This window comes from Eschscholzia californica, unplaced genomic scaffold (assembly GCF_041429995.1).
Source record: "Eschscholzia californica isolate CP2 unplaced genomic scaffold, dmEscCali1.0.p SCAF_5, whole genome shotgun sequence".
Taxonomy (NCBI): Eukaryota; Viridiplantae; Streptophyta; class Magnoliopsida; order Ranunculales; family Papaveraceae; genus Eschscholzia; species Eschscholzia californica.
Window position 1 is genome coordinate 30238859 of NW_028238472.1, and position 26798 is coordinate 30265656.

At 37.8% G+C, this 26798-nt stretch overlaps 1 protein-coding gene, 10 non-coding genes and 2 pseudogenes across 11 annotated transcripts; 12 read left to right on the top strand and 1 right to left on the bottom strand.

The window, feature by feature from the left end:
- The first annotated feature begins 155 nt into the window (after positions 1 to 155).
- Positions 156 to 274, top strand: LOC147538518 (5S ribosomal RNA). Its single transcript, XR_015226677.1, has one exon. It is a non-coding gene; the product is annotated as a 5S ribosomal RNA (ribosomal RNA).
- A 392-nt stretch (positions 275 to 666) lies between these two features.
- Positions 667 to 785, top strand: LOC147538519 (5S ribosomal RNA). The gene has a single exon (XR_015226504.1). It is a non-coding gene; the product is annotated as a 5S ribosomal RNA (ribosomal RNA).
- A 391-nt stretch (positions 786 to 1176) lies between these two features.
- On the top strand, positions 1177 to 1295 carry LOC147538520 (5S ribosomal RNA). The gene has a single exon (XR_015226506.1). It is a non-coding gene; the product is annotated as a 5S ribosomal RNA (ribosomal RNA).
- A 391-nt stretch (positions 1296 to 1686) lies between these two features.
- On the top strand, positions 1687 to 1807 carry LOC147538521 (5S ribosomal RNA). The gene has a single exon (XR_015226748.1). It is a non-coding gene; the product is annotated as a 5S ribosomal RNA (ribosomal RNA).
- A 392-nt stretch (positions 1808 to 2199) lies between these two features.
- LOC147538522 (5S ribosomal RNA) lies at positions 2200 to 2315 on the top strand. The gene has a single exon (XR_015226683.1). It is a non-coding gene; the product is annotated as a 5S ribosomal RNA (ribosomal RNA).
- Positions 2316 to 2706: 391 nt separating this feature from the next.
- On the top strand, positions 2707 to 2827 carry LOC147538523 (5S ribosomal RNA). The gene has a single exon (XR_015226764.1). It is a non-coding gene; the product is annotated as a 5S ribosomal RNA (ribosomal RNA).
- Positions 2828 to 3217: 390 nt separating this feature from the next.
- Positions 3218 to 3338, top strand: LOC147538524 (5S ribosomal RNA). The gene has a single exon (XR_015226749.1). It is a non-coding gene; the product is annotated as a 5S ribosomal RNA (ribosomal RNA).
- A 392-nt stretch (positions 3339 to 3730) lies between these two features.
- Positions 3731 to 3846, top strand: LOC147538525 (5S ribosomal RNA). The gene has a single exon (XR_015226684.1). It is a non-coding gene; the product is annotated as a 5S ribosomal RNA (ribosomal RNA).
- Positions 3847 to 4237: 391 nt separating this feature from the next.
- LOC147538526 (5S ribosomal RNA) lies at positions 4238 to 4356 on the top strand. Its single transcript, XR_015226507.1, has one exon. It is a non-coding gene; the product is annotated as a 5S ribosomal RNA (ribosomal RNA).
- A 331-nt stretch (positions 4357 to 4687) lies between these two features.
- On the top strand, positions 4688 to 4806 carry LOC147538527 (5S ribosomal RNA). Its single transcript, XR_015226632.1, has one exon. It is a non-coding gene; the product is annotated as a 5S ribosomal RNA (ribosomal RNA).
- A 948-nt stretch (positions 4807 to 5754) lies between these two features.
- Positions 5755 to 5872, top strand: LOC147538528 (5S ribosomal RNA; annotated as a pseudogene).
- A 10978-nt stretch (positions 5873 to 16850) lies between these two features.
- Positions 16851 to 16969, top strand: LOC147538529 (5S ribosomal RNA; annotated as a pseudogene).
- A 3793-nt stretch (positions 16970 to 20762) lies between these two features.
- Positions 20763 to 26053, bottom strand: LOC147538530 (uncharacterized). The gene is made up of 2 exons (XM_086642964.1): positions 21210 to 26053; positions 20763 to 21102 (listed from the first exon to the last, which is right to left on the bottom strand). The coding sequence occupies exon 1, from the start codon at positions 26051 to 26053 to the stop codon at positions 24503 to 24505; it is 1551 nt and encodes a 516-aa protein (XP_086499090.1). The 3' UTR covers positions 20763 to 21102; positions 21210 to 24502.
- Between the last annotated feature and the right edge of the window lie 745 nt (positions 26054 to 26798).

The window sequence follows — 26798 nt, forward strand, 5'->3', positions numbered from 1 at the left end:
TTTAGTTAGCGAACAATAAATGAAAATGCTTAATAACTTGGATCTCCCAAAAGGTCAAACAAACCGGGGAGAAGGAGTATCACTACAGAGTGCGTAAAAATGAGAAATAGGAGCCCGCCGATGAGAACAAGTAGTAATCAGTGTGAAATACTAACGGATGCGATCGTACCAGCACTAATCCACCGGATCCCATCAGAACTCCGAAGTTAAGCGTGCTTAGGTGAGAGTAGTACTAGGATGGGTGACCTCCTGGGAAGTCCTCGTGTTGCATCCCTTTTTGCTCCTTAATTTTTTTTTTCATCGTCTCGTCGGAGAGAGGGGGAAGAAAATAACCTGCCAAAGGCGGGTTAGGACCGTCGGATTTCCTAAAAAATGTTGTTTTCCGCATCATCCGTCCATTTTTCAGAATTTTGTTAAAGTCGAGGAAAATATCGGACCCTTATATTATTTATTTAAGGACTCTAAATTCAATATCGGTAATTTAGGGAAATTCTTTTAGTTAGCGAACAATAAATGAAAATGCTTAATAACTTGGATCTCCCAAAAGGTCAAACAAACCGGGGAGAAGGAGTGTTTATTCTTACATCGTATCACTACAGAGTGCGTAAAAATGAGAAATAGGAGCCCGCCGATGAGAACAAGTAGTAATCAGTGTGAAATACTAACGGATGCGATCATACCAGCACTAATCCACTGGATCCCATCAGAACTCCGAAGTTAAGCGTGCTTGGGCGAGAGTAGTACTAGGATGGGTGGCCTCCTGGGAAGTCCTCGTGTTGCATCCCTTTTTGCTCCTTAATTTTTTTTTCATCGTCTCGTCGAAGAGAGGGGGAAGAAAATAACCTGCCAAAGGCGGGTTAGGACCGTCGGATTTCCTAAAAAATGTTGTTTTCCGCATCATCCGTCCATTTTTCAGAATTTTGTTAAAGTCGAGGAAAATATCGGACCCTTATATTATTTATTTAAGGACTCTAAATTCAATATCGGTAATTTAGGGAAATTCTTTTAGTTAGCGAACAATAAATGAAAATGCTTAATAACTTGGATCTCCCAAAAGGTCAAACAAACCGGGGAGAAAGAGTGTTTATTCTTACATCGTATCACTACAGAGTGCGTAAAAATGAGAAATAGGATCCTGCCGATGAGAACAAGTAGTAATCAGTGTGAAATACTAACGGATGCGATCATACCAGCACTAATCCACTGGATCCCATCAGAACTCCGAAGTTAAGCGTGCTTGGGCGAGAGTAGTACTAGGATGGGTGGCCTCCTGGGAAGTCCTCGTGTTGCATCCCTTTTTGCTCCTTAATTTTTTTTTCATCGTCTCGTCGAAGAGAGGGGGAAGAAAATAACCTGCCAAAGGCGGGTTAGGACCGTCGGATTTCCTAAAAAATGTTGTTTTACGCATCATCCGTCCATTTTTCAGAATTTTGTTAAAGTCGAGGAAAATATCGGACCCTTATATTATTTCTTTAAGGACTCTAAATTCAATATGGGTAATTTAGGGAAATTCTTTTAGTTAGCGAACAATAAATGAAAATGCTTAATAACTTGGATCTCCCAAAAGGTCAAATAAACCGGGGAGAAGGAGTGTTTATTCTTACATCGTATCACTACAGAGTGCGTATAAATGAGAAATAGAAGCCCGCAGATGAGAACAAGTAGTAATCAGTGTGAAATACTAACGGACGCGATCATACCAGCACTAATCCACCGGATCCCATCAGAACTCCGAAGTTAAGCGTGCTTGGGCGAGAGTAGTACTAGGATGGGGGTGACCTCCTGGGAAGTCCTCGTGTTGCATCCCTTTTTGCTCATTAATTTTTTTTTCATCGTCTCGTCGGAGAGAGGGGGAAGAAAATAACCTGCCAAAGGCGGGTTAGGGCCGTCGGATTTCCTAAAAAAATGTTGTTTTACGCATCATCCGTCCATTTTTCAGAATTTTGTTAAAGTCGAGGAAAATATCGGACCCTTATATTATTTCTTTAAGGACTCTAAATTCAATATGGGTAATTTAGGGAAATTCTTTTAGTTAGCGAACAATAAATGAAAATGCTTAATAACTTGGATCTCCCAAAAGGTCAAACAAACCGGGGAGAAGGAGTGTTTATTCTTACATCGTATCACTACAGAGTGCGTAAAAATGAGAAATAGGAGCCCGCCGATGAGAACAAGTAGTAATCAGTGTGAAATACTAACGGATGCGATCATACCAGCACTAATCCACCGGATCCCAGAACTCCGAAGTTAAGCGTGCTTGGGCGAGAGTAGTACTAGGATGGGTGGCCTCCTGGGAAGTCCTCGTGTTGCATCCCTTTTTGCTCCTTAATTTTTTTTTCATCGTCTCGTCGGAGAGAGGGGGAAGAAAATAACCTGCCAAAGGCGGGTTAGGACCGTCGGATTTCCTAAAAAATGTTGTTTTCCGCATCATCCGTCCATTTTTCAGAATTTTGTTAAAGTCGAGGAAAATATCGGACCCTTATATTATTTATTTAAGGACTCTAAATTCAATATCGGTAATTTAGGGAAATTCTTTTAGTTAGCGAACAATAAATGAAAATGCTTAATAACTTGGATCTCCCAAAAGGTCAAACAAACCGGGGAGAAGGAGTGTTTATTCTTACATCGTATCACTACAGAGTGCGTAAAAATGAGAAATAGGAGCCCGCCGATGAGAACAAGTAGTAATCAGTGTGAAATACTAACGGATGCGATCATACCAGCACTAATCCACTGGATCCCATCAGAACTCCGAAGTTAAGCGTGCTTGGGCGAGAGTAGTACTAGGATGGGGGTGACCTCCAGGGAAGTCCTCGTGTTGCATCCCTTTTTGCTCCTTAATTTTTTTTTCATCGTCACGTCGGAGAGAGGGGGAAGAAAATAACCTGCCAAAGGCGGGTTAGGACCGTCGGATTTCTAAAAAATGTTGTTTTCCGCATCATCCGTCCATTTTTCAGAATTTTGTTAAAGTCGGGGAAAATATCGGACCCTTATATTATTTATTTAAGGACTCTAAATTCAATATGGGTAATTTAGGGAAATTCTTTTAGTTAGCGAACAATAAATGAAAATGCTTAATAACTTGGATCTCCCAAAAGGTCAAATAAACCGGGGAGAAGGAGTGTTTATTCTTACATCGTATCACTACAGAGTGCGTATAAATGAGAAATAGAAGCCCGCAGATGAGAACAAGTAGTAATCAGTGTGAAATACTAACGGACGCGATCATACCAGCACTAATCCACCGGATCCCATCAGAACTCCGAAGTTAAGCGTGCTTGGGCGAGAGTAGTACTAGGATGGGGGTGACCTCCTGGGAAGTCCTCGTGTTGCATCCCTTTTTGCTCATTAATTTTTTTTTCATCGTCTCGTCGGAGAGAGGGGGAAGAAAATAACCTGCCAAAGGCGGGTTAGGGCCGTCGGATTTCCTAAAAAAATGTTGTTTTCCGCATCATCCGTCCATTTTTCAGAATTTTGTTAAAGTCGAGGAAAATATCGGACCCTTATATTATTTCTTTAAGGACTCTAAATTCAATATGGGTAATTTAGGGAAATTCTTTTAGTTAGCGAACAATAAATGAAAATGCTTAATAACTTGGATCTCCCAAAAGGTCAAACAAACCGGGGAGAAGGAGTGTTTATTCTTACATCGTATCACTACAGAGTGCGTAAAAATGAGAAATAGGAGCCCGCCGATGAGAACAAGTAGTAATCAGTGTGAAATACTAACGGATGCGATCATACCAGCACTAATCCACCGGATCCCAGAACTCCGAAGTTAAGCGTGCTTGGGCGAGAGTAGTACTAGGATGGGTGGCCTCCTGGGAAGTCCTCGTGTTGCATCCCTTTTTGCTCCTTAATTTTTTTTTCATCGTCTCGTCGGAGAGAGGGGGAAGAAAATAACCTGCCAAAGGCGGGTTAGGACCGTCGGATTTCCTAAAAAATGTTGTTTTCCGCATCATCCGTCCATTTTTCAGAATTTTGTTAAAGTCGAGGAAAATATCGGACCCTTATATTATTTATTTAAGGACTCTAAATTCAATATCGGTAATTTAGGGAAATTCTTTTAGTTAGCGAACAATAAATGAAAATGCTTAATAACTTGGATCTCCCAAAAGGTCAAACAAACCGGGGAGAAGGAGTGTTTATTCTTACATCGTATCACTACAGAGTGCGTAAAAATGAGAAATAGGAGCCCGCCGATGAGAACAAGTAGTAATCAGTGTGAAATACTAACGGATGCGATCATACCAGCACTAATCCACTGGATCCCATCAGAACTCCGAAGTTAAGCGTGCTTGGGCGAGAGTAGTACTAGGATGGGTGGCCTCCTGGGAAGTCCTCGTGTTGCATCCCTTTTTGCTCCTTAATTTTTTTTTCATCGTCTCGTCGAAGAGAGGGGGAAGAAAAATGTTGTTTTCCGCATCATCCGTCCATTTTTCAGAGTTTTGTTTAAGTCGAGGAAAATATCGGACCCTTATATTATTTATTTAAGGACTCTAAATTCAATATGGGTAATTTAGGGAAATTCTTTTAGTTAGCGAACAATAAATGAAAATGCTTAATAACTTGGATCTCCCAAAAGGTCAAACAAACCGGGGAGAAGGAGTATCACTACAGAGTGCGTAAAAATGAGAAATAGGAGCCCGCCGATGAGAACAAGTAGTAATCAGTGTGAAATACTAACGGATGCGATCGTACCAGCACTAATCCACCGGATCCCATCAGAACTCCGAAGTTTAGCGTGCTTGGGCGAGAGTAGTACTAGGATGGGTGACCTCCTGGGAAGTCCTCGTGTTGCATCCCTTTTTGCTCCTTAATTTTTTTTTTCATCGTCTCGTCGGAGAGAGGGGGAAGAAAATAACCTGCCAAAGGCGGGTTAGGACCGTCGGATTTCCTAAAAAATGTTGTTTTCCGCATCATCCGTCCATTTTTCAGAATTTTTTTTCATCGTCTCGTCGGAGAGAGGGGGAAAATATCGGACCCTTATGTTCATGAAGATGACTATTCATGAGAAGAAACTTGTATCCATGCCAACATCTTATTTCATGTTTTCTTCTACTCTATGTACTTCAAAAAACTTGGGTTAGATCTAAAAGGAAATAACTAAAACGGAAAACTTAAACTTAGAAAGCAAAGTGGATCTGGTCCGACGAATGGAGATCCCTTCACCGGTAAAAACCGAGATTTGTGGGATTTCTCTCTGGGTTGGCGGTTTTGCAGAGATAAGAGGAAGAGATGATTTTTTAATATCCATCCTTTATGTGTACGAGGGTAATTAGGTCCTGAGTGCTAAAGGACTAAAATCCTTTTTGGTAGAGAGAAGATCATAATCCCCTTTTTGTTTTTTATTTTTGGTCTTATCCCCATGGACTTATTATAAACCGATGATATATTTCTCCCGAAAATGCTTAGGGTGTCCGGGACATTTATTACTAATTTCATAGGCATTTCTCAATCTAGCCCTTACTTTTAATAAGAATAAAAAGTTTCAGTTGGTTCAACACTACTTCCAATATATTATTTATTTGAGGACTCTAAATTCAATATGGAAAATTTAGGGAAATTCTTTTAGTTAGCGAACAATAAATGAAAATGCTTGATAACTTGGATCTCCTAAAAGGTCAAACAAAACCGGAGGGAAGGAGTGTTTAATTTTACATCGTATCACTACAGAATGCGCTAACAGGAACGGGCGGGGAGAAATGGAAGCTCGCCGATCAGAACAAGTAGTAATCAGTGTGAAATACTAAAGGATGCGATCATACCATAACTAATCCACCGGATCCCATGAGAACTCTGAAGTTAAGCGTGTTTGGGCTAGAGTAGTACTAAGATGGTGACCTCCTGGGAAGTCCTCGTGTTGCATCCCTTTTTTCTCCTTACTTTTATTTGTCTCGTCGGACAGAGGGGGAAGAAAATAACCTACCAAAGGCGGGTTAGGACCGTCGGATTGTAAAAAAAAAAAAACGTTGTTTTCTGCATCATCCGTCCATTTGTCAGAGTTTTGTGTAACTCAAGGAAAATATCGGACCCTTATGTTCATGAAGATGACTATTCAAGAGAAGAAACTTGTATCCATGTCAACATCTGGTTTCATTTTTTCTTCTACTCTATGTACTCCAAAAAAACTTAGGTTAGATCTAAAACAAAATAACTAAAATGTTAAACTTAAACATAGAAAGCGAAGCGGATATGGTCCGACGAATGGAGATCCCTTCACCGGTAAAAACCGAGATTTGTGGGATTGCTCTCTGGGTTGGCGGTTTTGCAGAGATAAGAGGGGGAGACGATTTTTTAATATCCATCCTTTATGTGTACGAGGGTAATTAGGTCCAAAGTGCTCAAGGACTAAAATCCCTTTTGGTAGAGATAAGATCATAATCCCCTTTCTCGGTTTTATTTTTGGTCTTATCCCAATGGACTTATTATAAACCGATGATATTTTTCTCCCGAAAATGCATAGGGCATCTGGGACATTTATTACCAATTTCATAGGCATTTCTCAATTTAGCCCTTACTTTTAATAAGAATAAAAAGTTTCAGTTGGTTCTACACTACTTCCAATATATTATTTATTTGAGAATCGAGATGACTATACAAGAGAGAAGAAACTTTTATCCATGCCAACATCTTGTTTCATTTTTTCTTCTACTCTATGTACTCCAAAAAACTTAGGTTAGATCTAAAAGAAATAACTAAAACGGAAAACTTAAACATAGAAAGCGAAGTGGATCTGATCCGACAAAGGGAGATCCCTTCACCGGTAAAAACCTAGATTTGTGGTATTTCTCGCTGGGTTGGCAGAGATAAGAGGGGGAGACGATTTTTTAATATCCTTCCTTTATGTGTACGAGGGTAATTAGGTCCAAAGTGCTAAAGGACTAAAATCCCTTTTGGTGGAGATAAGATCATAATCCCATTTTTGGGTTTTATTTTTGGTCTTATCCCCATGGACCTATTATAAACCGATGATATTTTTCTCACGAAAATGCTTAGGGCGTTTGGGACATTTATTAATAATTTCATTGGCATTTCTCAATCTAACCCTTACTTCTAAAAAGAATAAAAAGTTTCAGTTGCTTCTACACTACTTCCAATATATTATTTATTTGAGGACTCTAAATTCAATATGGGTAACTTAGAGAAACTCTTTTAGTTAGCGAACAATAAATGAGAAAGCTTAATAACTTGGATATCCTAAAAGGTCAAACAAATTGGAGGGAAGGAGTGTTTATTTTTACATCGTATTACTACAGAGTGCGTAAAAAGGAACGGGCGGGGAGAAATGGGAGCCCACCGAATAGAAGAAGTTGTAATCAGTATGAAATACTAACGGATCATACAAGCACTAATCCTCTAGATCCCATCAAAACTCTGAAGTTAAGCGTGCTTAGGCGAGAGAAGTACTAGGATGGGTGACTCACGAGGGAAGTCCTCGTATTGCATTCCTCTTTTCTCCCTACTCTTTTTGTAGTCTCGTCAGAGAGAGGGAGAATAAAATAACCTGACAAAGGCGAGTGAAGACTGTCGGATTTCCTAAAAAACGTTGTTTTCTGTCTCATCCGTCTATTTTTCAGAATTTTGTGTAACTCGAGGAAAATATCGGACCCTTATGTTCATGAGGAAAGAATTACTTGTCTTCCTTCAGATATAGTAACGCTAGAAGAGATGGAGGAAAACCAAAACTTCTAGAAGATAGACTCGTATGTCAATGAAGATCGAGATGACTCTTCAAGAGAGAAGAAACTTGTATCCATGCCAACATGTTGTTTCATTTATTCTTCTACTCTATTTACTCCAAAAAACGTAGGTTAGATCTAAAAGAAAATAACTAAAACAGAAAAGTTAAACATAGAAAGCGAAGTGGATCTGATCTGGCGAAGGGAGATCCCTTCACCGGTAAAAACCGAGATTTGTGGGATTTCTCTCTGGGTTGGCGGTTTTGCAGAGATAAGAGGGGGAGACGATTATTTAATATCCATCCTTTATGTGTACGAGGGTAATTAGGTCCAAAGTGCTTAAGGACTAAAATCCCTTTTGGTAGGGATAAGATCATAATCCCCTTTCTGGGTTTTATTTTTGGTCTTATCCCAATGGACTTATTACAAACCGATGATATTTTTCTCCCGAAAATGCATAGGGCGTCTGGGACATTTATTACCAATTTCATAGGCATTTCTCAATTTAGCCCTTACTTTTAATAAGAATAAAAAGTTTCAGTTGGTTCTACACTACTTCCAATATATTATTTATTTGAGGACTCTAAATTCAATATGGGTAATTTAGGGAAATTCTTTTAGTTAGCGAACAATAAATGAAAATGCTTAATAACTTGGATATCCTAAAAGGTCAAACAAAAACGGAGGGAAGGAGTGTTAAATATTACATCGTATCACTACAGAGTGCGCAAAAAGGAACGGGAGGGGAAGTCCTTGTGTTGTATCCCTTTTTTCTCCTTACTTTTTTTTTTCGTCTCGTCGAGAAGAACGGGAAGAAAATAACCTGCCAAAGGCGGGTTAGGACTGTCGGATTTTTTAAAAAACGTTGTTTTCTGCATCATCCGTCTATTTTTCAGAATTTTGTGTAACTCGAGGAAAATATCGGACCTTTATGTTCATGAAGAAAGTACTACTTGTCTTCGGTCAAATTTAGCAACCCTAGAAGAGATAGAGGAAAAACCAACACTTCAAGAAGATAGACTCGTACGTTAATGATGATCGAGATGACTATTCAAGAGAGAAGAAACTTTTATCCATGCCAACATCTTGTTTCATTTTTTCTTCTACTCTTATTACTCCGAAAAACTTAAGTTAGATCTAAAAGAAAATAACTAAAACGGAAAACTTAAACATAGAAAGCGAAGTGGATCTGATCCGACAAAGGGAGATCCCTTCACTGTTAAAAACCTATATTTGTTGTATTTCTCGCTGGGTTGGCAGTTTTGCAGAGATAAGAGGGGGAAACGATTTTTAAATATCCTTCCTTTATGTGTATGAGGGTAATTAGGTCCAAAATGCTAAAGGACTAAAATCCCTTTTGGTGGAGATAAGATCATAATCCCATTTTAGAGTTTTATTTTTGGTCTTATTGATGTGATATCTAGTGAACCTAAATAATAGACTAACTAGACTAAATTAAAACTCGCAAGTGCACGAACCGTATGTGAATATGGTTTGTATTACGAAGTCGATCTCACGAGGATATGTCGGAATTAAGTCTAAACCTAAAACTAACTAATAAACTAGGAAAGAAAATAGTTGATTTTGAGAAGATGTTTGGAAAGCTAAAAATTGAAACTTAGAAAATAAAATAAAGTTGTGATGAAAAACTATAAGTTGGTAAATCTAGGATATTAGAATTCACCACTAACAATCATATTCGAATTTAATATCTAATTCAAATTATTATCCCTCTTTTGATAACTCAAAAATTGTTAGAAATCAATCTTCAATTTTCGGAAAATAAGACAATTAAACACTTTAACAATGATCAAAATCCATAACCCACTTCACTTAAAATATATTGCAATTCAAATCCAAGTTGTTAGTTTATTAGACTAACTGAAGTACGATTAATTATGAAACATTAAGCATATTAACAAGAGATAATAAAATAAATATGATATTAGATTTCAAATACTCATGTTAGGGTTTCATCCTCTATCCTAGTGGAAGAGTTAGAAACCCTTGGATATTAAATACATGGTTCAATTAATGATAAACAAGTAAAGGAAAAGAGTGAAGAAGATAAAACCGAATTGATATTTGATGAAGCCCGTTCCTCTCGTCTTTTTCCAAAACTTGTCTTCAATATAGCCCTTGAATCTCCCAAATTCTTGCACCCAAAGAAGTTAATTTATCTCTAATGTTGCTCCTCTAAACTTGCTCTTTTCACTAGTGTGTGGGGGTGTGTCTTATTGTATGAGTTAGACCTCTTTTTATAATATCTCAATAGCCAAAGATTTTGGAAACAATAAAAAATTAGGAAAGAAGTAGGTTTAGGAAACACATCTTATTTAGAAATCTCAAAATCTAAAACCCATCAAATTCCCGAAACAGTACCGCCTAAGTATTACACCCATGACGTCATGATGACGTCATGATGACGTCATCAACACTTTAAATTTAGTTAGGCAGCAACAGTAACTCTTTAGTAGTTTGATTCCAACCCTACATCCTTTCACTATTTAGCACTTAGCCCCTAACAAATGTCTTCTTGCAGACACACCCCTCTCTTAACCAGCTTCATCTCTAATAGTTACCAAGTCATATATCTACCTCAATATCTTTAGGAACTTCTTGTATTAATAACTTCTTTATCTTTTTGGGAGTTTCCTACAAAACCATGTAATTTAATTAACTCCATCAAAATTAACATGTAAAGACTATAAAATCATCACTTATCCCCATGGACCTATTATAAACCGATGATATTTTTCTCACGAAAATGCTTAGGGCGTTTGGGACATTTATTACTAATTTCATTGGCATTTCTCAATCTAGCCCTTACTTTTAAAAAGAATAAAAAGTTTCAGTTGGTTTTACACTACTTCCAATATATTATTTATTTGAGGACTCTAAATTCAATATGGGTAATTTAGGAAAACTCTTTTAGTTAGCGAACAATAAATGAGAAAGCTTAATAACTTGGATATCCTAAAAGGTCAAACAAATTGGAGGGAAGGAGTGTTTATTTTTACATCGTATTACTACAAAGTGCGTAAAAAGGAACGGGCGGGGAGAAATAGGATCCCGCCGAAGAGAAGAAGTAGTAATCAGTGTGAAATACTAACGGATCATACAAGCACTAATCCTCTAGATCCCATCAAAACTCTGAAGTTAAGCGTGTTTGGGCGAGAGAAGTACTAGGATGGGTGACTCACGAGGGAAGTCTTCGTGTTGCATCCCTCTTTTCTCCCTACTCTTTTTTTCGTCTCGTCGGAGAGAGGGAGAACAAAATAACCTGACAAAGGCGGGTGAAGACTGTCGGATTTCCTAAAAAACGTTGTTTTGTCTCATCCGTCTATTTTTCAGAATTTTGTGTAACTCAAGGAAAATATCGGACCCTTATGTTCATGAGGGAAGAACTAATTGTCTTCGTTCAAATTTAGTAACCCTAGAAGAGATGGAGGAAAACCAAAACTTCTAGAAGATAGACTCGTACGTCAATGAAGATCGACATGACTCTTCAAGAGAGAAGAAACTTGTATCCATACCAACATGTTGTTTCATTTATTCTTCTACTCTATATACTCCAAAAAACTTAGGTTAGATCTAAAAGAAAATAACTAAAACGGAAAAGTTAAACATAGAAAGCGAAGTGGATCTGATCTGGCGAAGGGAGATCCCTTCTCCTGGAAAACCTAGATTTGTGGGATGTCTCTCTTGGTTGGCAGTTTTGTAGAGATAAGAGGGGGATACAATTTTTTCATATCTTTCCTTTATGTGTACGAGGGTAATTAGGTCCAAACTGCTAAAGGACTAAAATCCCTTTTGGTGGGAAGATAAAATCATAACCCAATTTTGGGTTTTAGGTTTTGGTCTCAACCTGTAAAAGGGCCCCACGTCGTCTTCCACAAGACATCTCGACTTCCACTGAATAACTCATACTTAGCCCCAAAAGGATCGATCAATATTCATTCTTTTACTGCAAAGAGCAATCTGACTCTCTTGAGCATCGGAGCGATTTCCGAATCCTTTGCAGGTTTTTCTCCCAGGTTTTCAAGGAGTTTAGGAGCTAAGGAACAAGGAGTCGGGAGCAGGAGCAAAAGCAAGGAGCAAGAACATGATGAATCGTAAGCGGAATATCCTATAATAACAGACGTTGTCATGCATCAAGTCCCGATTACTTGTTGATGCAACGGAAGTCCATTTTTTGACATTAGCAATTGGCGCTAGAAGGAGAGCGGAACTCCAAAAAAATCCCATCAATTCGGTAACCCGAATCTCTATTCAACTTACAAACCAACCATTTTTACCTCTTTCGAGTAGTCATGTCGTCCGAAGACCATACCCCCCTCCCCCCGAGGGTCCCAGACCAGGCTTTACTCAAAGGAAGAACTCCGTGCCGAGCAGCTCCGACCGGAAGACCAGAAGAAGGAGGAGGAGATGTATCAACTGCGGGAGAACCTCTGTAAGGCCGAAGAAAAAACAGAACTAGCTATGAAGGAGTCAACCCTGAAGGAAAAGTGGAAGAATGTCAAGATGCAAGCTCGCAAGATTTTTTCAACCCCCACAAGTCTCTTCCCAACGGGACCAGAAGCAGACCGTACCAGTGCCCTTGACTTGTTATACTTGGAAAAGGAACTGGATAAGGCAGGGGAGGCGAGGTAACTAGAGAATGTTATCTGATCTCCACTAAGAAGTGCAAAAAGAAAAAAATTGTCCTTACCGAAGCCGGGGAAGGCGAAGTCTTTTGCGACGACCCTACGGCAGATATGCAAGAATAAGGCAGAAACCGCCCAGGTATGACGAACAGAATCTACCTCTAGTTTATTTTGATTTTATCTTACAATAAGGCCGCTAGGCTATGATGTTGCAATAACTACAATATCTATCAATAAATCATGCTTTTCTAAACAAGTATTATCCACGGAGAAGTCCTAGTGAAAGTAGTCGTGCTCAAGCTGAAGAAACTGCCCTGATAGCAAAAGCAACGACTAGGGGCCCAAGGAGACGTCCTAGTGAAACTAGTCGTGCTCAAGCCGACGAAACAGTCCTGGTACCGAAAGCAACGACCATGGGCCTAAGGAGAAGTCCTACTTGCTGATGTCAAATAATGGCCTTCCGTTATATCAACATGAAACAGGGACTTGCTGCATAACAGCGTCCGTTATGACCGAATATTCTGGTAAGTTTATTGTGATTCCTCCTTCCTGCTCCTCGCTCCAGCTCTGGTTCCACGCTCCTGATCCTGGTTCCTGTTCCTCGATTCCTGGGGGAAAACCTGCAAAGGGTTTGAAAACCGCTCCGAGGCTCAAGACACTCAGGTTGCTCTTTGAGTAAAAGAATGAATATTGATTGATCCTTTTGGGGGCAAGTTAAGGGAACTCTGTATAAGTGGGGGATCTCTTTGATCAAGAGATCGTGTGTAAAGCTCGTCTTGGGTATGAGAAGACTTGTCCTCTGTAGAAGACGATGGGGGGCCCTTTTATAGGCTGAGATAGACCAACTGTGTTAGGACAATCTAGATGAGGCGGTTATGATCCACCATTAAGGGTTGTTTCCCACTGTTCGTGGTTAAGGTTTCCCTTATCGTTATCTCGTATCTAGGATAAATAAAAGTTCGTAAGTTCAACGATCCTTCGTAGATATCCTGCCGAGGTGATAGATCTTCTTGGAGATGTTTCCTCCTTTAGGACACTTGAAGCCCAAGCTTGCTTAAACACTTAAGATCTATAGTTGACTGAGATCTTTAAATAGATTCCGAGATTGAGTTGGTAAGATGTTGGCACGCTTTTGCCTCCCCAGTTTAGGGTGTGAGACATCGGCCTAACTTACGGGGACCTCCCTCATTCCGTTGAAGACCCCATAGCTGATCTGTTTTTGCCGGGGGCGAAACAGGGTTGCTACCTCTAGCTGACCTCCCAGTTAGGGGTGTAGGTAGCGGAGTACTGAGGGTTTAGCAGTTCTGTTGCCCTAAGCCGGGTTGAGCCGCTGGATTTTAGGTCTATTCTTGATTCTTTGTCGTTAGTCAATGTCTGGAAAATTTATGCATCATCACTAGTGTAACTAGTCGTACTCAAGCCGACGAAACCGCCTTGGTAGCGAAAGCAACGACCAGGGGCCCAAGGAGAAGTCCTAGTGAAACTAGTCGTGCTCAAACCGACGAAACAACCCTAGTAGCGAAAGCAACGACCAAGGGCCCAAGGAGAAGTCCTAGTGAAACTAGTCGTGCTCAAGCCGACGAAACCGCCCTCGTAGTGCATCCCTTTTTCTCCTTACTTTCTTTTTACGTCTCGTTGGAGAGTGGGGAAGAACATAACCTGCCAAAGGCGGGCTAGGACTGTCGGATTTCCTAAAAAACGTTGTCTTTTGTTCCATTTTTCAGAATTTTGTGTAACTCGAGGAAAATATCGGACCCTTATGTTCGTGAAGAAAAAACTACTTGTCTTCGGTCAGATTTAGTGACCCTAGAAGAGATACAGGAAAACCAACACTTTTAGAAGATAGACTCGTATGTTCATGAAGATCGAGATGACTATTCAAGAAAAAAGAACTAAAACAGAACACTTAAACATAGAAAGCGAAGTGAATCTGATCCAGCGATGGGCGATCCCTTCACTTGGAAAACCTAGATTTGTGAGATTTCTCTCTTGGTGGGCGGTTTTGCAGAGATAAGAGGGGGAGACATTTTTTTAATATCCTTCCATTACGTGTACGAGGGTAATTAGGTCCAAAGTGCCCCATAATCTCTTTTGGTGGGAAGATAGGATCATAATCTCATTTTGGGTTTTATTTTTTGTCTTATGCCCCATAGACCCTATGATAAACTGATGGGCCTAAAAATAGGTTTATTCCCGCAAGTATACGGGGTCAAATTATAGTATTGAAAATAAGATCGAGTATCGTCCCAAGGGATAGATGGGTAACTTCGGATATTGACGGCGAGTTTAGCCCAATAATCAAAATGTCAATAGCTAACTTAGACTAACACACTCACACACCCCATTTATAAATTTGATGATCGATTTGGAAAAGTAAGAAAACGAATATAACTAAATAAATTAACTAAGAGAGAGGTAAGAAGATATCTAAGGTTATAAAATCCACCACATAATTTCACTTTATAAAACAAGCACTTAATTACTTAAATCTCTTTTGTATTTACTCGGGATCCAATATAATGAACTATTTGGATTCTGGATGATATTCTAGATAAAACAATTTTATAATTGAGAATGTATGATTGACTACCATATAAAACTAATTTCCTACACTATCATTCAAGATCTAAAAGGCATATCTCATCTAATAAATCAATAAAAGCATGAAATATCTAATTATAATACATGAATGATAATAAGGTTATAGAATCAACATGAAATGACAATCAATAGGCATTGAAGCACATCAAAGGATTTAATTAATCAAGAACAAGTATTATAAAGATCCAAAATGGGTTTCATTCACAACCTTAGATTGCTAAATTAACTATACATGGAATCTAGAATAACATTCATTGACATTGTAAAATAAATGAAAATACTAAGAAATTAATGGAAAGAAATCACCAAGAATGCTCAAATTCCATATTCCCATGTATCTCCATTTTGATGTCCAAGATTTGCTCCATTTATGTTCCAGAATTGTACTCCAAGAAATCCAAGTAATAGCTATTTTATTGCCACCCAAATAAGAAAAAGAAAGGGAAAGAAGAAATTAGATCTAGAAAGTTGGAAAGAAGAGATAAAGAGGGTAAAGATGATAGAAGAATATGGAAGGGAGAAGAAGATTATTAATGGAAGAAAGAATAGTGGTAGAGAAGAAGATAGAAAAAGATGGATTTAATAAAAGAGGGATAGAATAAGAAGAGGTTCATTAATGGTAGAAGAGGTAGATGAGAAGAAGGAGTATTAGGTAAGAAGAGGGATAGAAAGAGGAGAAGGAGATGAAGATATGAGAGGGTTTGCAAGTCTAGCTTCTAATGGAGGAGAAAGGGATTTATTTATAGGGTTAGGGTTTTGGTTGGGTTAAGAGGGTTAGAATGGGAAAGTTGGGGTGACTTTTTGTGCAAGGAAAAATCCTATTGGCTGAAATGTGAGTGGGAAAGAAAGGAGGGGTTAAAGTTGTAATTTCAGGTTTAGGCTATTAAGTGGTTGTGAAATTAAAGCAACCAGATGTCTGCACGCTAAGTGGTTGTGAAATGGATGATTCCATGTAGCTTGGTTTAGGCTATTAAGTGGAGTAAGGAACAACAACCATCAGATGTGATTGAGGGGGATTTAGATGGCCAAGATTAAAAGAAATGATGTGGGACTACGGAAGTTATGTGGCCACGGTTGTATTAAATCGTCTGCATCAAGGGTCCATTTCAATGCACAATGGGTACACGGAACTTATATACAACGGTCTCCAGGATTCGCCACGTGTCGTTCTTTGTACCGCGCGCCAGAACCGTACCCGATAGTGTCCCGAAAATTGACCAAATATGCACCAAATGTGGACCTGACTTTGACTTTGCATTTTTTACTCATCCGGACTCCGAATTGACTTCCGTTTTCTCCTACGGACTCGTCTCGACCTCTACTTTTCAACCACGCACTGACCTTGGCCAAATTACCAGAATGTCCTTGACCTCAAATGACCAAAATACCCTTTATGCATCTTTTCCTTGTTTTTAACCGTTTTTCACACCTAACTCTCCAAAAGACACCTAATCAAGAAAACCAACCATTTTATTATAATAAAGACTCGAAAAGAACTAACTCGGCTAATTTAAACGACTCCGATGGGACATTTTCATGACCCATCATAAACCGATGATATTTTTCTCACGAAAATGCGAAAAGCGTCTGGGACATTTATTACTAATTTCATTGGCATTTCTCAATCTAGCCCTTACTTTTAATAAGAATAAAAAGTTTCAGTTGGTTCTACACTACTTTCAATATATTATTTATATGAGTACTCTGAATCCAATATGGGTAATTTAGGAAAATTCTTTTAGTTAGCGAACAAAAAATGAAAATGCTTAATAACTTGGATCTCCTAAAAGGTCAAACAAAATCAGAGGGAAGGAGTATTTATGTTTACATCGTATCACTACAGAGTGTGTAAAAAGGAATGTGCGGGGAGAAATAGGAGCCCGCGGATGAGAACAAGTAGCAATCACTGTAAAATAGTAACGGATGTGATTATACCATCACTAATCCACCGGATCCCATCAAAACTCCGAAGTTAAGTGTGTCTGGGCAATAGTAGTACTAGGATGGGTGACCTCTAGGGAAGTCCTCGTGTTGCATCCCTTTTTCTCCTTACTTTTTTTCGCCTCGTCTCGTCGGTGAGAGGGGAAGAAAATAACCTTCCAAAGGCGGGTTAGGACCGTCGCATTTTTTTTAAAATCGTTGTTTTCCTTCTCATCCGTCCATTTTTCATAATTTTGTAATTCGAGGAAAATATGGACCCTTATGTTCATTAAGAAAAAACTACTTGCCTTCGGTCAGATTTAGTAACCCTAAAAAAAATAGAGGTAAACCAACACTTTTAGAAGATAGTCTCGTACGTTCATGAAGATCGAGATGACTATTCAAGAGAGACGAAACTTGTATCCATGCCAACATCTTCTTTCATTTTTTTTTCAACTCTATGTAACTCATAAAAATTTAGGTTAGACCTAAAAGAAAATAACTAAAACGGAAAACTTAAACATAGAAAGCGAAAAGGATCTTATCTGGCGAAGGGAGATCCGTGCACTGGGAAAACCTAAATGTGTGAGATTTCTCTCTTGGTTGGTGGATTTGCAGAGATAAGAGGGGGAAACGATTTTTTATTATCCTTCTATTATTTGTAGGAGGGTAATTAGGTCCAAAGTGTTAAAGGACTAAAATCCCTTTTGGTGGGAACATAGGATCATAATCCCATTATTGGTTTTATTTTTGGTCTTATCCCTATGGACCCTATTATAAACCGATGATATTTTTCTCACGAAAATGCTTAGGGCGTCTAGGACATTTATTACTAATTTCATTATCATTTCTCAATCCAACCCTTACTTTTAATAAGAATAAAAAAAGTTTCAGTAGGTTCTATACTACTTCCAATATATTATTTATTTGAGTACTCTAAATTTAATATACGTAATTTAGAAAAATTCTTTTAGTTAGCGAACAATAAATGAAAATGGTTAATAACTTGAATCTCCTAAAAGGTCAAACAAAATCAGAGGGAAGGAGTATTTATTTTTACATTGTATCACTACAGACTATGTAAAAAGAATTAAGCGGGGAGGAATAGGAGCCCGCCGATGAGAACAAATAGTAATCAGTGTAAAATAATACCAGATGCGATCATAGCGGCACTATTCCACTGGATCCCATTAGAACTCTGAAGTTAAGCGATCTTGGGCGAGAGTAGTACTAGGATGGGTGACCACCTGAGGAAGTCCTCGTGGCGGATCCTTTTTCCTCCTTACTCTTTTTGTCGAGAGCGGGGAAGAAAATAAACTGGCAAAGGCGGGTTAGGACCGTCGGATTTCCAAAAAAACGTTATTTTCTATCTCACCCGTCCATTTTTCAGAAGTTTTTGTAACTCGAGGTAAATATCGGACCCTTATGTTCAAGAAGAAAAAACTACTTGTCTTCGGTCAGATATAGTAACCCTAGAAGATATAGAGGAAAACCAAGACTTCTAGAAGATAGACTAGTATGTTCATGAAGATCAAGATGACTATTCAAGATAGAAGAAACTTGTATATATGCCAACTTCTTCTTTCATTTTCAATTCTACTCTATGTACTCCAAAAAACTTAGGTTAGATCTAAAAGAAAATAACTAACACGGAAAACTTAAACATAGAAAGTGAAGTAGATCTGATCCGACAAAGGGAGATCCCTTCACTGGTAAAAACCTAGATTTGTGGTATTTCTCGCTGGGTTGGCAAAGATAAGAGGAGGAGACGATTTGTTAATATCCTTCATTTATGTGTACGAGGGTAATTATGTCGAAAGTGGTAAATAGGGGTGAGCAAAAATCGAACCAATCGACCGAACCATACAAAGTCGAACCGGATCAATTTTTCGGTCGAACCGATCACTATTTGACTCGGTTTGGCCGGAAAACCGCACATCTTAAATCGGTTTGGTTTGGTTTGGCTTCAGCTTGGATTTCTGGAAACCGCCCACGCAAACCGACCGAACTCTAAGGTATTTATCATACTAAAGTATTATATATAGAAGTAGACAGTAATAAATACTAAATTTTAGTATTACGTTCCGAATTATCTTTATCATTCAAGTTAATAATTATTTAATAAAGTTTAAAGTGTTAAACAGAAAAGGAATAGATACTAAAAGAACCATGTTCAAGAATAAGAAAATTATTTTTTTATCCAATGAAATGAAATGAAATTGTGTTCGATTAACCGAACTCAACCGAGTCGAACCAAACCGAGGCGAATCATGGTCGGCCGACGTTTTAGTCAAACCGCCACTTATTGGTTCGACTTCGATTCAAGCTAAAACCGAAAAAACCGACCGTTGCTCACCTCTAGTGCTAAAGGGCTGAAATCTGTTTTGGTGGGAAGATAGGATCATACTCCCATTATGGGTTTTATTTTTGGTCTTATTCCCCATAGACCCTATTATAAACCCATTATATTTTTCTCGCGAAAATGCTTAGGGCGTCTTGGATATTTATTACTAATTTCATTGGCATTTCTCAATCTAGCCCTTACTTTTAAAAAGAATAAAAAGTTTCAGTTGGTTCCACAATACTTCAAATATATTATTTATTCGAGTACTTTAATTTCAATATGGTTATTTAGGAAAATTCTTTTAGTTAGCGAACAATAAATGAAAATGCTTAATTACTTGGATCTCCTAGAAGGTCAAACAAAATCAGAGGGAGGGAGTATTTATTTTTACATGGTATCACTACACAGTGCGTAAAAACGAATGAGCGGGGACAAATAGGAGCCCGCCGATGAGAACAAGTAGTAATCAGTGAAAAATACTAACAAATACGATCATACCAGTAGTAATCCACCGGATCCCATCAGAACTTCAAAGTTAAGCGTGCTTGGGCGAGAGTAGTACTTGGATGGGTGACCTTCTCTTCCTAAGAAGTTCTCGTGCAACATCCCTTTTTCCTTATTTTTTTTGTCTCTTCTGAGATAGGGGGAAGAACCATCGGATTTCCTAAAAAACGTTGTTTTCTATCTCATTCGTCCAATTTTAAGAATTTTGTGTAACTCGAGGAAAATATCGGTCCCTTATGTTCATGAAGAAAGAACTACTTGTCTTCGGTCAGATTTAGTAACCCTAGATGAGATAAAGGAAAACCATTACTTCTAGAAGATAGAATCGTATGTTAATGAAGATCGAAATGACTATTCAAGAGAGAAGAAACTTGTATCCATGCCAACATCTTGTTTCATTTTTTCTTCTACTCTATGTACTCCAAAAAACTTAGATTAGATCTAAAAGAAAATAACTAAAACGGAAAACTTAAACATAGAAAGCGAAGTGGATCTGATCCGGCGAAGGGAGATCCCTTCACTGGGAAAACCTAGATTTGTGGGATTTCTCTCTTTGTTGGCGGTTTTGTAGAGATAAGAGGGGGAAACGATTTTTTAATATCCTTCCTTTATGTGTACGAGGGTAATTAGGTCCAAAGTGCTAAAGGACTAAAATCCCTTTTGGTGGGAAGATATGATCGTAATCCCATTTTGGGTTTTATTTTTTGTCTTATCCCCATGGACCCTATTATAAACCGATGATATCGTTCTCACGAAAATGCTTAGGGCATCTGGGATATTTATTACTAATTTTATTGGCATTTCTCAATCTAGCCCTTACATTTAATAAGAATACAAAGTTTCAGTTGGTTCTACACACCTTTCAATATATTATTTATTTGAGTACTCTAAATTCAATATGTGTAATTCAGGAAAATTCCTTTAGTTCGCTAGAGACATAGGATAGAGAGAGAGTAAAGAGAAGAAGGAGAAGAAGAGAGGAAAATAAAAAGGAAAAGGAAGATGCCGACGACCTTCAGATTCCTGACCGACAATTTTTAGTGGAGAATAAGGTAGACATCATTGCCTCTAACCAAACTTGGTCAAGTTGTTTTGACCAAGTCTTGAGAATAAAATACATTGCCTTTACCAAAAAAATACATTGTCTTTAAAACTTCCCCTTTCTGTTTGGGTTGTAACTCTGTTCACTTAAATTTAAAAGAAAACTAAAGGCAAGTAGCTTTTGGAACCTCTGAAGTCTAACCATATCCAGAAAACTAGAACCCTTATAGATACCCATATCCAAATCTTGGATCCCTCACTGGCCTTACCTATTCCTATTTAACGGCAAGTAGCTTTTGGAACCTCTGAAGTCTAACCAAACGCACTAACAAGGAAACTGCACCCTCATCCTACTACTTGGTATCTGAACAGATAACATTTTTTTTTATAGGAAGCTAGAATTTCATTGATTTAAACAGGAGGGTTTACAAATGTATTGTTCTTATAAAAAGAACTCAAAAAACTTGGAACAGACCTCCAAGTAGCATAAAGTTCATTTGCTCGGGCTGTGCAAGCTAAAGCATCAGCCACCCTATTTGAGTGTCTAGCTATCCAAACAAAATTAACCTATACAAACATATTTTTCAGCTTCAACATCTCGAAAATGGAAGCTTGCGTCATCCAACTGCATGAGTTATGATAGGAGTTGACTGCTTCAATCACGTCCTTGGAATCGGCTTTGATAATAACCTTTGAGAGCTGGAGCTGAAGTGCCCATTCTAGGGTAAGAGTACTCGGCACTCTCCTTCTTCACTGGATCTGCATATGATTGATTCTGTTTTGGCAAGAAAAATGTTAGCATATTGATCATGAATCACTAATCCTATAGCCGCAGGCTGCCCCACTTTGATATAAGAAATATCCACATTGATTTTAACATACTCTGGTGGTGGTGGTTGCCATAGATTGTGTGAAGGTTTGGAGTGTCTTGATGGAAGTTCTTTAGTAGGGAAAAGATAAATACCTGTCAAGTAAATGGTTTGTTGTATATTGATAATTGTGGTTTGAGGCGAGGCAAGATACCCTCAAACACGTATGTACACCTGTGCTTCCATATATGCCATAATATTGCAGAGAAAAGAGTAGTATTTACTTGGACTGAAGAATGCATGCTACAAAACCAAGATGCAATCCATTGTTTCATACTAACAACATTAATTTTATCAGTTATGATGCCGAAATAAAACCAAATGTTTCTAGCATAATCACAGTGTAAAAAAAGATGTAAATCTGTTTCAATATCTTTATGACATAAAGGGCAAAGATGGAGCATTTAATAATATAACACATGTGATCATTAAGAGGTAGCGCTTGAACACAACATTTCCTAATAAAAAGAATGACACGCGGCAGAGCCTCAATGTGCCAAAGATGTTTCCAAAAGGTAGAGTCTACTTGAGGGATTGGGATGGGTATGGTAAGAATCTTATATAAAGAGGATACCGTAAATTCCCCGTTTTTCGTTAAACTCCATCTTCTAGTATCTTTTAAGTTGTGGTTTAATTTAATAGAAGTGATGTGATTGACTGAATGAGGCTCAAAAGTATTTCGAAAAGTGGGTACATGCTAAGTATTATTTCTAATTAATTGAGAAACATTGAGAAACAGTAGATAAAGTCGAACCATAAGTATTAGGAACTGGAAAAACGGTGTCGGGAATCCAATTTTGTGTCCAAATATCTATATTTATACCTGTATGGACCTCCCAGATAGTATAAGTGTTAATAATCTTAAACATATTATGAAGTGGCTTCCAGAACCAAGAATTAGAAGACTTAGTAGTACCGAAGCAAGCTTGTTTCGGAAAATTTTTATTTTAGAGGAAATGACACCAAGGTTTAGTAGGATTAGACGATAAAGTCCAAGCTAGTTTAGCTAGCATCGCTATATTGTCACTTTCTATTTTATGAATACCTAAACCTCCCTGAGATTTTGGTTTCATAATGTTGTGCCAAGCAATAGTGTGGCAATGATTTTTTTCCCCACCAAAATGCTCGTCGGGCTTGTTCAATTTTAGTACAAATAGTTTTAGGAAGCTTAAAACATTGCATTTGGTATTTAGGGACTGCAGCCACTATAGTTTTTGCGGCTGGAGACAAGAGGCTATTATTCCAAGAAGATAGCTTAATTTGAATTCTATCTAGGATAGATTTAAAGGTATCAATCTTTCTAGAGTTTATGATAAGTTGTGTGCTTAAGTATTTATCTTTCGGGTCAAGTAATTTAACATGCAAAGATCCCCTAATTACCTTTTTGAACTTATTTGGAGTGTTAGCACTAAAAAATATACTAGACTTTTCATAGTTTATTTTTTGCCCCGAAGCTAAGCCAAAATCATGCAAGATAGATTTTAAAGTGTCAATAACAGTGAGGTCATTTTTACCAAAAAAAACGCAATCATCCGCAAAAAGTAATTGAGTGATATGCAAAGGGGAGTGGGGAATCTGATATCCTTTGTAGGTACCTTCGTTCTGTCTTAAGGTGATTAGTCTAGTAAGAGCTTCCATGAAAAGGAGAAAGAGGATCTCCCTGTCTAATGCCTCAAGAAGGAATAAAATTATTTGTTGCTCGACCATTAATAAGGACCGAAGATGATACAATGAAAGACATTGAAAAATCATATTGCACCGAACCGTAGAATATCTAAGTCGATGCATAATGTCTATCAGGAACGACCACTCGACTTGGTCGAACGCTTTGGACATGTCCAGTTTCAGTCCAAAAAAATAGGTGGTACCGTGGGTATGATTATATGAATGAATAAGTTCTTGGGCCATAACTACATTATCTACTATGTGTTTACCCGGAATAAAAGCGGATTGATAAGGATTAATAATGTGATCTAACGTACGTTTAAACCTATCAGCCATAATCCGGGATATGATTTTATAAGTGGTATTAAGCAAACTAATAGGCCGGTAATCCGCAGGCGTTTGAGGATTCTTTGTTTTTGGAAGTAAAAAAATGTGAGTATGATTAATATCTAAAGGCATATCATGAGAAGTAAAAAAATGAGTAACCATGTGCATAATATTAGGGCTAATAGTGTCCCAATTATTTTGAAAGAAAAACGGAGGATAACCATCAGGACCCGGAGCTGCATCAGCCCTAAGACTCTTTACTGCCTCATAAACTTCATCAATAGTAGGAATGTGCGTAAGCATAAGATTTTGTTCATTAGTAATGCTAGGAGTGAATAAATTAAGAATAGTGTTATTTATATTAGGGTTGGTGGATTGAGCTATATCGGTAAAATGATTGAGAAAAATATGGTGGATGTCTACAATATTATCCGTCCAAGTGTTATTAGAGTTTTTTATACAAAGAATTTGATTGTTCTGGCCCCTAGAAATGGCTTTAGCATGAAAAAATTTTGTATTTTTATCACCTAGTTAGATATTATCTTCTCTAGACTTTTCCTTCAAAAAACTCTCTAAACAAAGGTATTGAGTCTCTGTTTCTTGTTGCAAAGGTTGGATCAACGAAGGATCTTTGAGGCGTTGTATGGCGGAAATGAGAGTTAATTTTATGATTAATATGACCAAAAACTTGTTTATTCCAGACCTTTAGTTTATGACTAAGCATCTTAAGCTTATGAGTAATATAATAATCTTCATGCGTCAGATTTAATAAAGTACCCCAACTGTTGTCGATAAGCTCTTTGCAGGAAGGGTCTTGCATCCAAGTACACGATAGAACCTAAAAGGTCGCGGGGTGTTGTTTATATCATAGTGAGTATGAAAAACGATAGGAGAGTGATCTGATCAAATTCTTTCTAAATGAATAAGCTTAGAGTTCGGGAAAGTGTTATACCAATGAGTGTTGACAAGACTCCTATCAAGTCTCTCCTGAATATATTTAGTTCCAGAATATTTATTATGCCAAGTAAAAGGATTACCAATACATCCTATGTCATGCAAGTCAGCCGATTTAATGATGGTAGTAATTTTGGAAATAAGAGAAGCAACAATAGAATTTCCACCTGATTTTTCAGTTTTATGCAATATGGTGTTAAAATCTCCAATGACTACCCAAGATATATTGATAGCATGACCTAAATTATAAAGGGTGTTCAAATACTGAATTTTGTCAGCATAATAAGGACTGCCATGATAACCAGTAAAATTAAAATTCATAGAAGTAGTATCATGAATGCAAGTAGTATGTATGAAATGTTGGTTAACATATAGAATCTGAACATGCAAATCTTCAATCCAATGTAGTACTAAACCTCCTGCTTTATTAATGGGATTGATATGGAAAGGACGAGTGTACCTGGTATTTTGCATGAGATTATGAAGTTTGTGTGTGGAGGTTTTCGTTTCTTGAAGAAAAACCATACGAGGATGATGTTTGTTTAGTAAACTTTTGAGGTAATGAAGAGTGATGTTCCGTCCGCAACCTTGAGTATTCCAAGCCAAAACTTTGAGAGAGAAACGGCCTGTTGCTACCATTTTGTATCCGACTACTAAAAGAAATAATGACCAGCAACAATAAAGATTTAATGAAGAAATGAAAAAGAGATGAAAAGAAAGACTTACAGAAGTTGAAGCAAGCGAAGTTGAGAGCGATGAGTTGGTATCAAGTTGATGCCTATTCCAAGGAGAAGAAGGGAGTGATAAAAGTGATTCATGATGCTTATCAAAAGAGATTTCCTTTCCATCAGAAGTTTTTATAGTGAGAGGATAAACATCAAGAAAACTATGATCTAACGCTTTATCTTCCCTATATTTTTTCAGCTGTTCACACCCACCAAGAATACAATTCCCCTCTTCCAAATCCTGCAAAAAGGAATCACTTTTATGTTTACCACAAAGTTGCTCACAGAGAGGCATCGGATTAGACTGTTTCGGGTTGACATCTCCAATCTCTTGAATGGCTATTTGCATATTCTGATCTGTGTTGGGAAAGCCAGTACTGTGAACCGGTGACGAAATCTCAATAGCATGACAAACCGATTCAGTATGATCCAAAATACGACAAAAAGCACATAGATTCTTTGGAAATACTGGGTAAAAATAAGATATTTCCTTTGGTATCCCATCTAGTTCTACTTCTGCTCCTTTGATCAAAGGGGCCTTAACATTCAAATTAATCCAAACTTTGACAACTGTATATGTAGTAAAACCAAAGTTGCTTAGAATAGTTCTGATGATACTGCCCATACTACCAACCAACTGACCTATATCCTCAAGATTTTGAAGACAGTGGGGTATACCTTTCAAATATATTTCATAAGGTTCCTGATTTAAAGGCTCCCCATCATCAACGTAAGGAAAATCAATTTCCTTCGTAACAGTAAAGACAGATAACATCACATGATCTTTTTCATTCCTTTTTGAGGACTCACCATACCACTTTCAAACCCAAATCAAGTCCACATTCCAAGTTCTCCCCCCACCCCCCAAAACAAGAAATATCCCAAATATAAAAAAGAAGTATTCTTTTATTCCTTTCTTATCCCAATATAATTTTTTATGAAGCCGACAAGTTCTACTTTTTATCCTACTATCGTTTAAAGTGATTGAGATTATTAGAATCATTCCAGTTTTGAATGGGGAAAAGTTGTATTTCGTCTTCTACCTCTTGCCGACCTCTTTATAGGTTGTTTATTAGCAGTAGAGATTTTGAACCAAATCTCTTCTTTTAATTACAAAATTGACTGGTTTACTCGAATGGAAGCTAAGTTGATGCTTTTAGGTGTTCCTTGACGTAAAGAAAAAAGAAAGTTTCGATGGTCTTCCCTTTTGACTTCTAATTTTTCAATCTGATTACTTTCTTTTTCAATCAGAATCAGATTAGTTAAAAATGTCCTGAATTGAAGTTACTTTGGACATGTGCTGAATTGAAGTTACTTCGGACATGTGCTTCCTTTTTTAGTTTGAATTCAAGAAGTATTTGTTGCGACTAAACTTGTTCGATTAGAGTCGGACTCAAAACGGTTTCTACAAAGGACGACACTGAACTGCCTAAAAATATGGGCCGATCACAGGCCGAAAAATGACGTGGTCGACTCCATTGAACGAGTAGTTTCTCTCTCACTAGGGCCTGCCAAAGGTA

Excerpts from the sequence above, each read along its gene's own strand:
- LOC147538530 (XM_086642964.1), bottom strand. The coding sequence starts at position 26,053 with ATGTTATCTGTCTTTACTGTTACGAAGGAAATTGATTTTCCTTACGTT.